This window comes from Tigriopus californicus, chromosome 7 (assembly GCF_007210705.1).
Source record: "Tigriopus californicus strain San Diego chromosome 7, Tcal_SD_v2.1, whole genome shotgun sequence".
NCBI lineage: Eukaryota > Metazoa > Arthropoda > Copepoda > Harpacticoida > Harpacticidae > Tigriopus > Tigriopus californicus.
The window spans coordinates 8,455,807-8,472,519 of record NC_081446.1 but is presented as its reverse complement, the minus strand read 5'-3'; the positions used below and the strand labels follow the sequence as shown (position 1 = coordinate 8,472,519).

The following is a 16,713-nucleotide window of genomic DNA, read 5'->3' as shown; positions in this document are numbered from 1 at the left end:
GAAGATGCCCAAGATTTCGCAAACTCATTCCTTTGAAAACTTGAACTCGTTCTGAAAACAGCAAAAAGCCTGGAAATGCATTGATTAAAGATGACTATTGTGTTTTTCTAAAGGATTAGGGTCTTTCCTTGATCAGGTGCACGGAGTCAGTTCTCGGATTTGAAGGGTGAATGGAGTGAAAGAGGATCATTGGGTCAGGGTCGATGATCTTGTTTGCTTCCTCTGATTCGCTCGAGGTTGATTTTTTTTGCTCTAATTCAATCATCATCCGTTCTCCAAATAACGGCAGTAAAAGGGCCCTTCCACATGCACAGTACGTGCGTAAAATCAAATCAATCCAGAGGTGCAGTCAGCCAGTCAGTCAATCACTCACTCAGTCAATGCTACTACTAAAATGTAAGTGCGACGGTTTTAAAGTGCCTCTCGTGCATTGATCGAGCCATACTGAAATTGGAGTTAGTGCAGATATACCTTGGAAAGGAAATCGAGAACAGGAAGAGCCAGAGGACACGTGTTTTCCCAAGTAATTTCGCAAGGACAGGCCAAGACAGGCCAGGAATTCAATAGTACTCCAATCGATCATCCAATTGGATTTAGTAACAAGACAAATGCAGAAAAGGCGTGATACGAAACCATTATTATGTGTATTGACAATGCAGTAGAGTATGTACCACATTCGAACAAAAAGAAGAGGGGGGGATTTCATTTATCTTGGCCTGTTCAACCGTGAGAAGGCCAAGAGATGAGAAGTTGGGCGTCGAGCTGAGCATCATCACTCAGAATAATTGTTTTCCTTCGAAACAGGGGAGGCAACCAACCCTTGAGGTGCTTTATGAGCTGGAAAACGAGAAGTACGTACTGATTGGTCTCGGCTACACTACGGTCGCCAAAGGCCTACTACCTACGTACACGGATTACACGCCAGCCAAGCCAATGATTTCAGCAATGGCATTGGGAGTGAATCTTTTGAACCATTAGTAGCTAGGCCTGGCTGGCTGTGGACCCAATGCTGATAGATTTCACTGTTCAGTGCTCACTTTCAAGGCGCCCACAAATCATGCGAAGGAATGCTTAGATAAATGAACCGCTTAAACAGCTTCGCTCATTGCTCTTATTTTGGCCAACTTTCCCCCGGAACTTCGTACAAAGTTAGAGTAAAAAAAGAGGGTGAGAAAAAAGTTTAGATATGAGTAGGTGCTCAACAACCCGCTTATCGATATCGCTCCAACACGCAAACAAGGAAATGCGCATAAAGTAGTTGCGACAGGCTTGTGTACTCTTTTTGGCGCATGATGAACAGGCCTTGCTAAATGTCCATTAGTCTCAATTGGCAGGTCTTTGCGGCAAGTTGAGATGTTTCTGCATATTCTTGACATCACACCCCGCTATAATATCCCCCGACCGATTAGTCAAACTCCATTATGAGTAAGATATTATGGAAATTCAATTCGGGAACCTTGGTAGGACAAAGGAAAAAGTGCCAATATCATTCTGGATCCATAAGAAAACCTTTCATGTTGATTGCAATTGAGCGTAGTCTAATCAAAGGTTACATTATCCTTCCATTCTTTCAGGTCCATGACAAATTTGCGAAATTCCCGTCATAGACAAAAAACCTTAATGGATAGATGGAGTGAAGTGAATCGTTCATTGTGTACTAGAAGTAGCGCTTGTATAGTCTCTACCTACGTATAGTTCTGTATACGGCACATACCATGTTCATGTGTGTAAGGTTCTTCAAGACGTTTCTCAAGCATATCCCGTGCTCAACGGGTCTAGAGTGTGGTAGGCCGAAGGCAGATACTTTTTTGTGTGTGTACGATGTGCGCTTGAATGCGTTCAAAGTTCAAGAGATCAAATGCACCTTTTGAGGACAAGAATGATACAGAGATTCACCTCCGCCCTCATTATGTGAGTGAATTAGTTGAAGGAGAAATTCGTCCTAATTGTGAACTCAAGTCCAAAGTCGCCAACTATTTGCAAATGTATGCACAGCCCATTAGAACCACATGGATATGAAAAATAGGTCGTTCGCCACGGCCAAAATCTCGGTCCGAAGGCACAAAAATGATCTGTTAAGAAGTCACTAGCTCAAAAAAGAAAGAAGCACATTCGATTCATAACAGATTTGAAGAGAGCTGGCAAACAAAAATAAAAATACATTTAGGCTAAGATTTGTTTCAAAGAGTAAACTAATAAAGAAGATAATTAGATAAGGAATAAATGGGAACAATGTCGATATAAACACTCTCAATATCCGGTTGCTGCTTGCACGAAAAACTAATTTGGAAACGCCTTTCTTAGGTGCTTGAACCCCTCAACGAAGTCCAAGTTAGCTAAAACTAACATTTGTATAGTACTCGCATGTGAATCGGATTCAGTATACCGAACAGAGAAAAGTACAAAAGTTTATCGGTTCTGACCAGAGATGGGAGTAAAAACTAAGAATTTCAATTCATCATACTTTTCTGTCATCAACCCCCTGTTATAAAAAAGCCAATCTTTATTGACATATTCAGTGACGTTAGTTCAAGTGTATCACTTTCTCATCTTAAACATGAAAAAACTACTTTCGTAGTTTAAGTTGTAGGATATTGTTTTTTGGCAATATTATTTTGTCAAATTATATTTTCTTATGATGATAAGACAGAATATAAATGATGCATACATGCCCATATTTGCAATTTTGATAAAACTTAATTTTATTCGAAACGGCAGTCTTGCACCAATAAGCTTGAGAAGCTGAGCGGGCAAGGAGGCAGCGCAAATAAGTCAAGATTCTTCTGTCCTGGTGTTGTGGGTTTAAATCCCGGCGCCGGAACTAAGCTTTATAGGGAGGACCCGTGGCGCTGGTGTAGTAGTTAAAGCAGTTTCCTCAAGATGAGAGGGGTTTGGAATCTTCTCCCCCATCTTCCTCAAAGAAACTTTTAGACGCTAACCACACTCACAGACCCTGACCACCTATGGTTTTTGTAATTACTTCAGAGAGCAAACATGTACTAGGCAAAGGCTGGTAATTAAATTGCTGCATTATCTAAAGTTGGAAGCTTGGTCTTCTCTGCTCTAAAAGATAATCAATTTGTAATAGGAATTACCCTGTCAAGATATCCATCAGTACAGAAGCGAGACGAGCTCAATACAATTGTAAGCTATTCTAGTAATCTTAAATCAACATATTTCCCAATATTGCAATAACACAATTGATAGCCATTAATGAGCCAAGCCCATTGCGGTGCCATCTTTGGGAAGGGAAAGAGTCAGAAAATGCCAATACCAAAGTCTCCAATAATGCTTATTGGCCGATGGGCGAAGAATGTTGGTTCTTTAGTATGCTATTTAGTATCTACGTGTCTGGGAAGCCCAAAAGACAAGTTGTACATTGAGAATCAGTAGGTGGTACGCTTTCCTTGGGAGCACTTCGAGTAAAGAGAAACTATCAAGAAGGAACAATTGCAATGGGAGGTGTTAGATCGCACTATATTGTGGCTGGTGAAATGTGGCCGCCGTGGTTGGAGAGAACGAACCATTCAGACCCAATGGGATTCAGAGGCATCACATGGGAGATCTTATTGCAGATCGCTGACATATTGGAATTTGATTTTACTTTTGTTCAACCTGAGGATGGTAAATGGGGATCTGTCGACGATGCGGGAACTTGGAACGGTATGATGGGTATGATTCAAAGAAAAGAGATCGATTTTGCCATCGGACCGTTTGGGATGATTCCAGAGAGGGCGGTAGCCTGTGATTTTTCTGTTCCTATTGCCTTGGATCATTTGATACCGGTCACACCTGTGATCTTGAGCAAAGATCCGTGGGTCTTGGCCAGACCCTTTCACTATTTCGTTTGGTTAAGCCTAATGGCGTTGTTCTTAACATGCATTATAACACTCGCTGGTGTAACCATATTACTGCCTCGTCGAGCACAATCCATCAGTGGAGTGGTGGAGTTTGTTGTGAAATCCTTTGTCAACGAAGGATCAGTGACTATTCCCCGAACTTCAATCTCGTTGTCGATAGTGTCTACGTTTTGGCTATTTGGAGCAATGATTTTGGTGTATAGTTATTCGGGGACTTTGACTGCTTTATTGGCAGTCCCTAAAGCCCCATTCTTGGTGGAATCCATGGCAGATTTGACTCAGCAAGAGATGTTCCCTTGGAGGATTCAAACTGGAAGCGTCCTGGAGCAACTGAGTTCAAAGGCTGATCCTGGTACGGTTTTTGGAGGATTCGCAAGAGGTGCCAAGCCTGCTCCAAGCACTTGTTACGATAATGTTCAACACATTGAAAATAGAGAGTATGCTATGATTTGTGAAAGAATATCAGTAGAAAAAATGATATCGGATGGGTTTTCGAAAAGTGGGATGTGCACTTTATACTCGGGGCGAGTTTCATTCATGAGCTTAGCTTATGCATTGGCATTTCAGGTGAGGGAGTGAGAGAGAGCTTCAAGCATTAATTGCTTAGAATGAAAGGCCTTTAGAAAGCAAAACCTAATGGTCCAATTTTCATTTCAGCCCAACAGCACGATCTTGCCTCAAGTCAATGCAATCATCCTTCACATGCTCGAGGCCGGTCTGATTCGCAAGACAATGGATCAGCTGATGCCCAATGGGACCCAATGCTCAACCATCGACAAAGTGATCGGTTCTCACGGCAATGAGAGGGCATCGCCGTTGGCCATGAGTGACCTTATCACCTCATTTGAAGCTCTGGGATGGGGCATTCTGTTGGGTGTCTTCAACCTTTGTTTGGAGTGGGCCTACAAATACATTTATTGCAATTACCGCTGAAGACAACATGAAGTGCCCGTTGAACGAACGAACACCCCGGCATCAATTGTTCTTTCGCAGATTGCATGCTGTATTCGAGTCAGCCAAGAAATATAGGTTATTCACGATAGATTCTTCAGAATTGTAATCACCTTTTGCGCAGTTAATACATTTGGGCTTCACATAAATCCTTTGAACGTAATACGGTGATTATTGTTCTGACATTAGGACATCAGGTATTCTGTTTTGGCAATCAGCTTTGTTACTGTTGTTTGCTATTGTTGGACAAATTGTGAATGTCCGTGAGTGCCAGAGTGCATTGTCTCTTATGCACCGTAGTCCATGAATGTAATTGTGAGTAAGTTCTTGTTTTTAGAACAGTTCAGTGCTAGAAAGGTTGTTGCCAGTGTCTTGATTGCTGAGTGGAGTGTCAAGAAAATGTGACTATTTTTGCTCAGTGACTGAAAGTTGCTTCAGTTGCTTGAACTAGGGCTTGATTTCACTCGAACTGTGATGATCCTTGAGCGAAGATAAATTTCTTCGAGTATAGCCTTTCAATGAATATGACCAACAATTTGTTCAAGAGGTTTTGTAGAGGAATCAGAAAATTCGAATGAGAAATGGGTTGTCAATGTGCTCAGTGAGATTACAATGGAAACATGTTTGCCAATTTTAAAATACAAAGAAGCATAGCATTTGAAGCGAGAAGAGAATGTCAAGAGTGAATTATAAATAAGACTGTCCTTCAAGTGACATTGGATGACTTTGAAGAAGCTCAAGATGAAGGCTTCCCTTTAGAATAATATTTCGGGTTGGCATCCCGGATTTGGATTCTTATAACAAATATCAGCCACGCCCCATTTCTTTTTCACCTTTTGAAAGGTGAGCAAAAAGCTATGAGAGTGTCCAAGAGAGTGTCCAGTCAGCCGATCATTGTCCACGCGATCAAATTTGCATCTGAATCGAGGTGCTAATTTGCCCATGCTCATCGACACTGCATAAAGACAAGACTGACCATAATTTTCCCGAACACAAAGAGATGCCAATCGGAAGGTCGCACCACGCCAAGATTTGCCCCGTCACGATCAGAATTGATATTGAGACCATCCAACGCTTTATTCAGGCTTGGCACAGAGGCCTGAAGCGGTGGCTCATTTTGAGGTTAACATCCTTATACGAAGACCCCACGACCCCACCTTGATCCACCCTGATTTGAAAAGCCACACTCATGGTTGCTGAGCCATTCATGTTGATGAAATTGTTGGTTTTGCAACACTCGATGGATTGGAATTGGGTATCAAACATCCAGATTGGTCTTGAATTGCCACAATCATCATCATGCTTCAGGGGAGATGGAACTATTAATCCCTCCCAATTGATATAGATCTACACGAGCACTGTGGGCTAAATGGACAGGCACAAGTCTTGAAAAAAGCCTTGGCCGTACAGCAGATTAATCCCTCCCAATTGATATAGATCTACACGAGCACTGTGGGCTAAATGGACAGGCACAAGTCTTGAAAAAAGTCTCACAAAACAACATCGATCTGCGAGTTCGACCATTCAACTAAACTTGGAGTCAACGAAACCAATCACTAGTTGTCCACAGTAGAACATTAGAATCCGCCGTTTTGGGAATTCATGATTAATCATCTACGAGATCTCTTCATGGCCTCTTTACCCAATCTTGGCCTCACGGACAAGGACTACCTGATGTTTTAAGACTTTGAACAATCACACTAGAGGGTTCCAACGAGCGAAGGAGTCTTAATGGAGCTCCTTGGCATCATTTCGTGAATATACTCAAAACAGAACGGTCATTCCATTGATTTTGTCTCATCAAAGATAAATGTAACCACAATGTCAAAAACACGACCAATCCATTGCATCATTACTCAGTCGTGAAGAAAAAGATCGTTGAAATTCAACAACAAAGCCATGAACATGGCGATATTTCAACCTCTTATTCATTATTAAATGAAAAACTAACTTATCTTCAGAATCACCTGTCTGTCTTTGCAGACCAGATTATAAACAAAGAACAACCTATCAAACTTGTCAGTGGGCAAGTGAAATTTTCAGTTCAAGACTCTAGAGAATCTGGCCATGAGACTGGCGTGATACAGCTAGGCTGGATCAAATACAAGTCATGCTTCATTGGTGCCCACTTAGCTTATCCTGAATCCAGGAACTCTGCTAAAGTCACCCTGACCAGGGTCTGTTGTATGTACTGTAGGTACGTAGGTACACTAGATAATGTGTTCTACGAATTTCATGGGCGTGATGTTTCTCGGGTTCCGCCACATCACGGTTTGGGCGGGGGCTCGGGTGAAAACTCATTTCGCGTGTAATTAGTATCATACACACTCGAACACTCTGCATCGAATCTCCTTGGTTCAGTTCCGCCACGACCTTGACACTGAATCAAGAAGCACTCACCCGCAATCTGAATTGGCAATGCAAGAAAATCACAACCATTCAACCAAGAGGACATGGCACAAGGGAAACCTTGATTGTGATTCGGAAGTTTGAGTCTACTAATGACGACCCACTAATCTTATCTGCACTCCACTAGTTGCTAATGCATTTACACCTAGTACCTCCAAGATGACAACTAAGGAAGATATCAAGATGAGGACAGGGAGGAAATAGTTCGCTCGTCGCGAATGGACGTCCCTTGATCTCGTCGAGTGGTAAGAAGACTCGAGATATTTGGCCCTGATTGCCATACTATTGCGGAGTTCAAAGCCACTAGCAGGATGAGGAATGCGACATTATGGCCATTTTGCCAAAGACAAAGTGAGATCCTAGGCTATTGTCAGGAGCCGAAAACGATGTCTTAACAAGAACAGGCATGAAACTGGACATTCAAGCCGAACGAAATTCACTAGCGGTTTAAAAGTTCAGGTTGGATGGACCTTTACCAGATTGCAGAGAGACCCTTCAAAACTTTGAATCTCGGGCAATGGCATCCAGAATTCCTGCCCCTGGTTATCATTTTCAGCATTATACCGTGAGCAAGCCATGATGTTCTGCTCTAATCTAAGACGACAACGTCGTCGGTGTCGTTGTCGTGATTTGGCCATTTCGAGCATAGAGATTGGGCTGGGGCGTCTGGGGCGTCTGGGGCGTCTCGAAATAGGGTTGAGGTTGGCGAGCGATCATGATGAGGATGATGAGGATGTTGAGGAGAGGGGAGCAACAATGAAGGGGGCTTTTGATTATTGGCATGACTCTATTCGATCCACCGCTCTGACAAGGACACAAGGCTTTTAGGCTCGAAGTTAAATCCAATTCGTGTCTATTTATCAACCCCCATTCCTGTGCATTGGGTTGGATGACAATCCTGGCGATTTTGGTGTTTCAATGCATGATTTGACGTAAGCCGAGAACTACCTGAATTAGACGGTCAATATCCTAGACTCACTTGTCTCTTGGCTGATGTTGTTTGAAAACATCATTTATCATTAGAAGAAGTAGTATCGCTTGAATGGACACGAGGGTGTTGGAGATCTAGCTGGAATGCCTGGACAAGTGAGCTCAACGTGTGAATGATAACACATTGTGCGACTCTAAGTATGTACGGAAGTATTTCAAAGCTAGAAACACTCTGGTAAAGGTATTCTTCATAATGGCCCCCGGGTTTCGGAGTCCCCGGCCTCGGACTAATGTCACATCAGTCGTCCAGTAGCTCCTCCCCTGAACCAACCTGAGTGAGAGGACAAAGATCATGGCGAGATTTGTCATATCGTCGTCAGCCAACCAAATGGACAAATGGACAGTCTATAAGGCCAAAGGACTGCAATTTTACGACCTATTACCCCGCTGACTTGGCCTGCATCATCTTTTTTCTCACTTTGAGGTCACCTTAATCGAGTGATTGACGTTCATAGAACACGCCAGGAGTAGAGTTTCGAGGTCCCTCTCCAGTACACTTGACAGGTGGGAAATTGCTTGGATCGTAGGAGTGCTAGGGCGGCTTGAGTTTAATTGATTAATTACTTATTGTCAATCTTCCCGGGGATCCAAGCTGTGTTGTTTTTGCCTCTTCATTCACTAAGATCGGACTTCCAGTGTGTGTGTGTGTTATGATCTCGATGATTTTTTATCATGACCCTCTTGTCGGTGCTGCACCCACTCTCGTTCCTGTCCCACGTGATGCATAGTTTTCGACAATGAACAACCCCTGCCTGGAAAATGCCGCTGGATGATGCCGCCGATTTTAGAAATAATGGAAGTTCTATTACGTTTACTAGTGGTGTTGGTGGTACAGGTAGTTATCCCAGCTTGAGGTCTCCTCCCCACTTGTACCTAGTCCTGTTAAGAGGAAGAATTCCGATAGATTGTCCCAAAATCAATTAATCAACGGATCCCACCAATCATTTTCAAAGCGGGTAAGTGGGTGAAGTGGGTGAAGTGGGTGACAACAAGCTTGTCAAAGTTTCCAAATATTGAGCTCCCGTGTTTTTTCAATACCCATCTGTTTGATGATGGCAATTGGGCTGTGCTGGTATAGTAGTGGTTAACTAACGTGAATCATCCACCGTCATAGCCATCCATCATCGAGCTATTAGGGTCAATAACTTGGTTATCAAGTTGTTCAGCATTTGATAACTGAACGCACAAATTCAGAGACCAACGCTCTGTGATTGATATGAATAGGCTGATGCAGATCATTCACATCAACAATATCAACAACAGCGACTTCGACGACACCATATAAGTTGTCGTCGTCAGCATCATCATCACCACCACTGTTTGAGCATTTATTCTCCCACTTTGATAAGGAAGAGGCTGATTTGGCCTCATTTAACAAAAGATTCCAATATTCATCACACAAGCTAGACCTGTGGAACTAATTGGCCCCCGTACAAGATGGTGAGCAGAGATCCTTATTTCCCGTTGTTTGGAACTAATTCCATATTCCATGCACTTCCCTCAATCACTTCCTTTACGTACGAAGAGGGTAAGAACCGTAGGAACGCAGATTTGGAGCCCAGTGGATCGCAACAAAGAAGATGACTGAGCACATCTACAGTAAAATACGTGGTCGGAAAGTACTTCCAAAGCAAATCTAATCGCATGATCACTGATGATCCTCGACAATGCAAAGTGTACAAAGTGTACGAGATGGACCGAAAATTGGGCTAAAATTGTCCTGTTCATTCTCCTCTTGGAAACTGAAAACAAGAACTCATTCGTACGTACGTACGTACGTACGCACGAGTACAATCGGAAGCCTGATTTAAAGTCACCTGGATTCCCCCGTCTTCTGTTCTCTGATATTATATGACATGTTATGATATGATATGAGCAAGTGCATGCATGCACTCGACTGGATGGGCGAGATGAATACGAGTATAAGCGTTCGAGTTTGGATTGATGCGAGGAATAATCCATGACACCCAGATTGGAGTAGAGTCAAGCTCGAGCCTTTACGCACATACTTCCTTGATGATGAGTTCATTCAAAACTGGAAATCGATTATCAATTGAACTGGTATGCTGGAAATCAGCCGGACGAGGACTTGAATCCCTAATCAGAAACCAGTTACAATAGAGACCCGTAGGTTTGGATCTGCACGAATGAATTCATTGAAGATAGTTTTCATGTACAGTACAAAGGAATAAAGAGAAACTTGCAATGTTCTATTGATCTCCGCTTTGGAGAGCGTGAGTTCTTTCGAGCTCCACGTTTAAGAGGATACCATTGCCAAAGCCATCCCTACCATCATGGGTACAAATTGTAGGGCTCTGGCCACAATTCGTTCAGAAATTATCAGACAAGTGGTCGTCAATACTCCAAACTCCCACTTGGTGTTCAAAAAAAGCCAAATACTAGACCGAGTAGAAGCTGAGGGCCTGAGGCCAGTAGCACAAATGCTAGAAGAAAACAAATTTCGATATGCATGCAAAGCTTCAAAATTCAATTTTGAGCTTGATTTTCATGTCAACTTTGACAGACTGTCAGGTTGTTTTCCTTTTCCAAGGAGAAATAGGGAACGGACAACCCTAAAATAAAATTTGGCAAATTATTGCACTTCGATGGATTTCAACTCACTTTTGTCCTGAAATCGCCAACGACAACCCTAAAGGGAAACCAGAAGCTCGCTTCTATGGTACGAATATTGCTTTACTATTTATGGCATTCCGAACCTATTCTTAGGATAATGCATATAAAATTGTAGCCAATCCGACACCTGTGTTCTGCTTGATTGATTTGCTCGTGGGTTGCCAATGATGATGGAGACGATTTCGGATCGAACTTCCGCGTAAAAACGGATCCAGATACAATCGGTCTAGAATCTTTTTTTAGCAAGATTTGTGACTGGGATGAACCGAATCCTCAGTTAAGAGGTTACATTAAATTTGCACAAAAACTAGGGGCCCCTCATCAACTAAGGAACTTTTGGGTGCGGTACATGAAAAGGGTCTCACTGTGTGCGTTATGTAAGGCTGAAAAGGTGAACTTCTACAGATTCCCTTGATCTTTATCATAGCCGAAATCAAAGATCTGTCTTAATTTTGCTTTATTTTTCAGCGATTTATGATTGATTCCACATTGTCTAGCCCAAAATCAAGGCTTCGGAGTCTCCTATAGTATCAATCTCATGCACTTGAATAATGATCATAAGAGAGCCCGAGGGACTGGTTCTGATCGCCCTGGGCGGGTAAATCACCCCTTGTCCAGAATCATTAACTTTTGTTTTCAATAGGAATCAAATAATCCACCTACTGTATTGTATTTTCAATCATAGTAAGAAGTAGAGTCCCTGATTTGAGGTTTGGTCTTGAGAAGCACTTTTGGTTCCATGAATTTTCCCACCAAGTCTCAGGCCTTAACCGAGCTCAAGACACCCATGAGAAATCGGCGAGTCTCATGTACGATTGTTTTCTAGGGTTTACTTCGACGCAATTGTGAGTTAGGGCGGGTAGGTTGTCTAAAATCAATGGACGAGCTTGCTACCTATTGGCAGATTAGATCTGGAATACGTAAATGCATGTCATCCCGGACTGACAGCTTCGATCAGGAAAATGGTTCGTCCAACTGCATCGGTATCATTTTGAAAAGTCAATAGTATTTCATGACCCAATCAACTATTGCATCATGTTATGGAGGTTTAAACAATGATGGGCTTGTACATTTGGCTTCAAATGCAAGCTTGTGAACATTCCAAAATGGCAACTCAACTTGAGGCGACCTTGATTTTTTCACGGATTTTCCAAATCTGAACGTCATCGGTCACAACTGCCGCTCGCACTTCCTATTACATATATGAACAGTTTGAGTTCACTCAGCGATTCCTTTTCGAAAGGGATTGTCTCATTTCATAACTTGCAATATGAATGAAACATACCAGTATACTACAAACAAACGACATCCTGGCCTTACTTGTGATTTAGAGCAATGTGTGGAATGCCAAAGCATCAATACTGAAACTTGCTTGATGGGTTGCTCTTGCTCTCCATGTACTCGTACATAACAGCCGTGGTAATGGATTGGATTGAATCCTTCATTTGCGCTCGGAGGTTGGCAACCCACCGTGTGATCTCACTTGACAGGGAAGGCCAAATGTCGATCCTCGGAAGGAGATCGATTCATCCAATCACTTTCCATTCTAATCAAAACATCAAGTTGAACCACGACAAGAACGACGACGACGACAACGACGACCATCATGTTGCTAATGTTGTTGTTTGATTTTGATGGCGAGGCTCTTGCCAAATCCATATCACCTCCAGACGGAAATGGAGGTACCAAGGTGAAAGAGAGATCAAACTGGATAGCTCATATTCAAGCAACAAAAGCTGCGTCGACGTGCTCCCACAACTTACCTACAACTCCAAGATGTGTTGCGGATAGATCTAGTCATTCCAGATAAGATTGGGATCGATCCCATGAAAGTGATGACATTCTGCTCATCTCCAGTCCCACGTTGAATGTGATGGTAATTATAATTTCAATCTCAAGGTGTCCTTGGAAATTTCCAGTAGTCTCAGGAGCCAGCCAGCTTCACCAATGGGTTTGGTGATGATGATCTTGATGATGGGGATGGGGATGGCGGTGGTGATGGTGCTGAGATCTCTCTTCTTCCTCTTCTTCCATAAATTGAATAGGAGACGAGACTCGCTGGATCTTTCGGTCTCTCTTATTTACCAGCAAGTATCAACCGATGGCAACCATTGACGACTGGTTGCAACCAGCAATGCATGTATGCATACTTTTTTGTAGTACTCTGCGTACTCACTTCACCGGGCATGTGGGTTGCTGATGCGATGGTCGGGATCGTCAGAGAAGTCATGAGAAGATGATGCCTCAGGAATATCAACTCAAGATGAGCCAACCTTTTGGGGGAAAATAAGAATCCTTCCGAGGCAATTCATCATCCAACATGTGACTGCCATAATAGAACTGCCCACAATTGTGTCCAAATGGCGGCTGTGATTGACTGATTTTCAGATCGAATTTTCTCACTTGTCTTGTGACTTGAATCCACAATGGGCAGGTAGGCCGGCAGTCCAATCAATCTGGCCCCAGGAGTCCTTCAAGGCAAGGACTTCATATCCATGAATGCAATGATGTGATCAATGAAGACGGACATTCTGGGCTTCTCTTCCTCAAAGTTAATGAAATCCAAGAAGTGCTCAAATGACTCGACGCATTGAAGGTTTCACTCGATCTATTCAACGTGCCACTTACCACGACATAATGCTATTGTACGGTATACTACTGAAATGACTCTACAGTGCAGCGTCTACGTACAAATAGTATAATATGTTGTACAACGTATCCATCCAAAAGGGGATGGTAAAAGTAATTTGAACGATGATTTTCGACATGTTTTGAGTAAATGTCATCGCGCTTCCATCTCCTGTGCTACTGAAATTGCTCATTCATTTTCCATGGAGGCTCATACTTCAAAATGGTTACAACATTAGCCAGAATTATGTCGTGCTTGGAAGCCAGTGCCGATCATTCACAACCACCGATCGACGATGCTCATGAGTGTATTTATTACTCGGCAAACACTAATAGCTTTGAAGTTGTAAGCGCCAGTGGTGTGAATGGATTATCATTCCTCGGGGACAGAACTGACAAATTAAGTACGTAAGGAAAGTTTCCGCTTTCATTACCCGATAGGACAAACATACTCGTAAATACGTGAGTACTATACATACTGCTGTGTAAGCGCATCTACTTGGACCTCTTATTTCTCTTACAAATGTGAGTTGAGTTGTCTTTAACTGAATAGAAAGGGAGAATATTCGAGAGACCTACACGAGCGCATGGTTATTCATTAACTTATTCAAACCTATTTACCTATCCGATGCAGGCAAGCTTGCTAGAGATTCAATTTGAGCTGAGAACATATTTCGTATCTGGAAGCGGCACTTATATCTAACCAATTTACGTTACTTGCCTCCCGTCGTTAGATAATGCATTTATCTTGAGCAGATAAAACGCACCATTCAAGTTTGGACGAGGCCACATTATAAATAAGTCATTGAATTAATCCAACTATCAAGATTGACATGACTAACTTCTTTCCATCGAGATCATGGCTGTTGATATGTCTTTCCCCAGTGGCCAAGAAAAAACAGGAATTACTAGCTCCTAGGGACAATTTGGAATAGGTACTTTAAAGGGTCATAAAGGGGCCTTTAATGAAATTTCAAACCGATTTAATCATTGCTGTAGGCTGGCCCGCACACAACTAAAAAGGTTTCTTTGAAATTGGACATAAAAAAAGCATCCCACAATTGCTCTATTCCACCTAACACACAGGCTTTAGTGACCCGAACAAGCAAGACTACTCGAAGCAGGTCAATTCCTCGTATTCTCACGGGCCCGAAACCTGTTGCTGAATTTGATTCTTCTAAGGCAACCTATTACTGACCATGTTAGAAGTAAAAAGAGAACTCGGATTACAATTAAGAGTGTTCCCAGGATAGTTTCAGGATCATCCGTAAGATTTGAAATAAAGTTTCATTCAGTCCATCAGGTGAAGTTTCTGAGATGAAGGAAAAGGCGACATTAATTTTTGGGAAGTGCACGCATTTGTCAAGGCCGCCCAGGAGTTGCCATCACGATTCGTTTCTATCCGATTTTTAATGAAAATGGACGACACATCCCATGGAGTAACCTTACTTCAAAAGAATGAATATCTCCTCCAACGGTAATAAAATCATTAGGACATTCATGGTTTTAGATGACAATTCATGCACCTCAAATCCAATTTTGAGTTTTCGATCAAATGAATGAAGAAATCCAGGTTTTCTGGTCCCAGTTCTTGGGAATTACCACATCATTTCCAACATTCATTGCAGATTGTTCGGGAAAAGTACTCCACAGGCAATGCATTGAGCAAAGCTTTAATGGGGCCCAAGCAAAAGATTTGTGAGGGGGTGGATTTTGACGTGTCAGAATTGGGCACGCCCCTGGATATGGAACTGTTGGACTCGTTGTGAAATGTTAACAAAATTGGAAGAAATGGTCTACGCACATCAAGAGAACCGCTTCGTTGTGTTTTTACGGCAGATCAGGCCACAAAAAGTGATTAGACCTTGAGACTTTAAGAGAGATATTTATGCTTGATTAGGTCAAATCAGCATGAAATCAATGCATTTCTTCACTCTGCTGTACGTATGTCCATTTAAAGTTTTTCCCTAGCCTCGGGATTTTTTTTCTTCTCTCTCTCTCTCTCTCATTAACCAATCATTAGTTTCAAGGTGGAAGAAGCAACAATTACAAGCATGCTATGTATGTACGTATGTATGCACTCAACTGGTTGTGCAAGTCTCTACAATATTTCGGATTCAGAGTAAGACAAGGCAATCATCCCAGACTTCTCATCATGAGTCGGGAATTAAAATTAAGAACCGCAACGTCAAATGTATCCGCAACACAATAGCCATTCAACTCCCCAACCTTGGCCAGAAGGTTGGAAAGTCTCCCCCAAGAAGACCAGAAGTCTTCCAAATCCGTTACAAAGCGGTTGTCGAGAAATCTCCATATCTTTAGACCCACCAGGTTGGGTCGCGTTCAAGAATTCGGCTGGGTGTCATGTTTTTGCCAGTTTTCTTGAGCAACTCTGACTTGTGCAGCGCATGGTTCTATTCCCTTTATTCCCGTTCCAAAGAGTCTTTGGGGGCGACCGTTTTGAGCGGTGCCCAAATATTCAGTGTGGGGTACATGTAAGAAATGATGAATAGACGGAGAAAATGACACAATGGGAAATATGAGAGGCGAATAGTGGGGAACAGGTGCGTCCAATGGCTCGACTCATCTCACTGAAATGTCCTCTGTCCACATTTGGCAAGGTTTACTCGACTGCAATCCCCGTAACATGTTTTTGATTGGACATGTCGACCACCGCGGAGGTTGAAGTAAGCCAGGTTTCTACAGGTATTGCACCTGTACTGAATACAGTACTGCATACAGCACTGCATTCAAGGCAGAGAGGCAGGAAACCTGAGCAGAATTTCAACAGTGCCCGTAACGTGATGGACGCGGAGAAAACGGGGGAATGAGTTTTGACTGGATGCAAGCCAATGGGATTTCATTGAAAATGCGCTTGTCACGACATAACTAACTCTAAAAGGGGGGGGTGGAAACGTGGCGAAATATNCACATTTGGCAAGGTTTACTCGACTGCAATCCCCGTAACATGTTTTTGATTGGACATGTCGACCACCGCGGAGGTTGAAGTAAGCCAGGTTTCTAAAGGTATTGCACCTGTACTGAATACAGTACTGCATACAGCACTGCATTCAAGGCAGAGAGGCAGGAAACCTGAGTAGAATTTCAACAGTGCCCGTAACGTGATGGACGCGGAGAAAACGGGGGAATGAGTTTTGACTGGATGCAAGCCAATGGGATTTCATTGAAAATGCGCTTGTCACGACATAACTAACTCTAAAAGGGGGGGGGCTGTAACGTG

General features: G+C 42.7%; 1 protein-coding gene across 1 annotated transcript; it reads left to right on the top strand.

The window, feature by feature from the left end:
• Positions 1-3,421: 3,421 nt before the first annotated feature.
• Positions 3,422-4,793, top strand: LOC131883443 (ionotropic receptor 25a-like). The gene is made up of 2 exons (XM_059230919.1): positions 3,422-4,427; positions 4,518-4,793. Exons 1-2 carry the CDS (start codon positions 3,456-3,458, stop codon positions 4,791-4,793), a joined length of 1,248 nt encoding a protein of 415 aa, XP_059086902.1. The 5' UTR covers positions 3,422-3,455.
• The last annotated feature ends 11,920 nt before the right edge of the window (positions 4,794-16,713 follow it).

What these genes read in the sequence shown, in the direction of transcription:
- LOC131883443 (XM_059230919.1), top strand. Translation starts at nt 3,456, where the DNA reads ATGGGAGGTGTTAGATCGCACTATATTGTGGCTGGTGAAATGTGGCCG. An exon ending in CTTATGCATTGGCATTTCAG is followed by an intron (nt 4,428 to 4,517) that starts GTGAGGGAGTGA and finishes TTTTCATTTCAG; the next exon opens with CCCAACAGCACGATCTTGCC.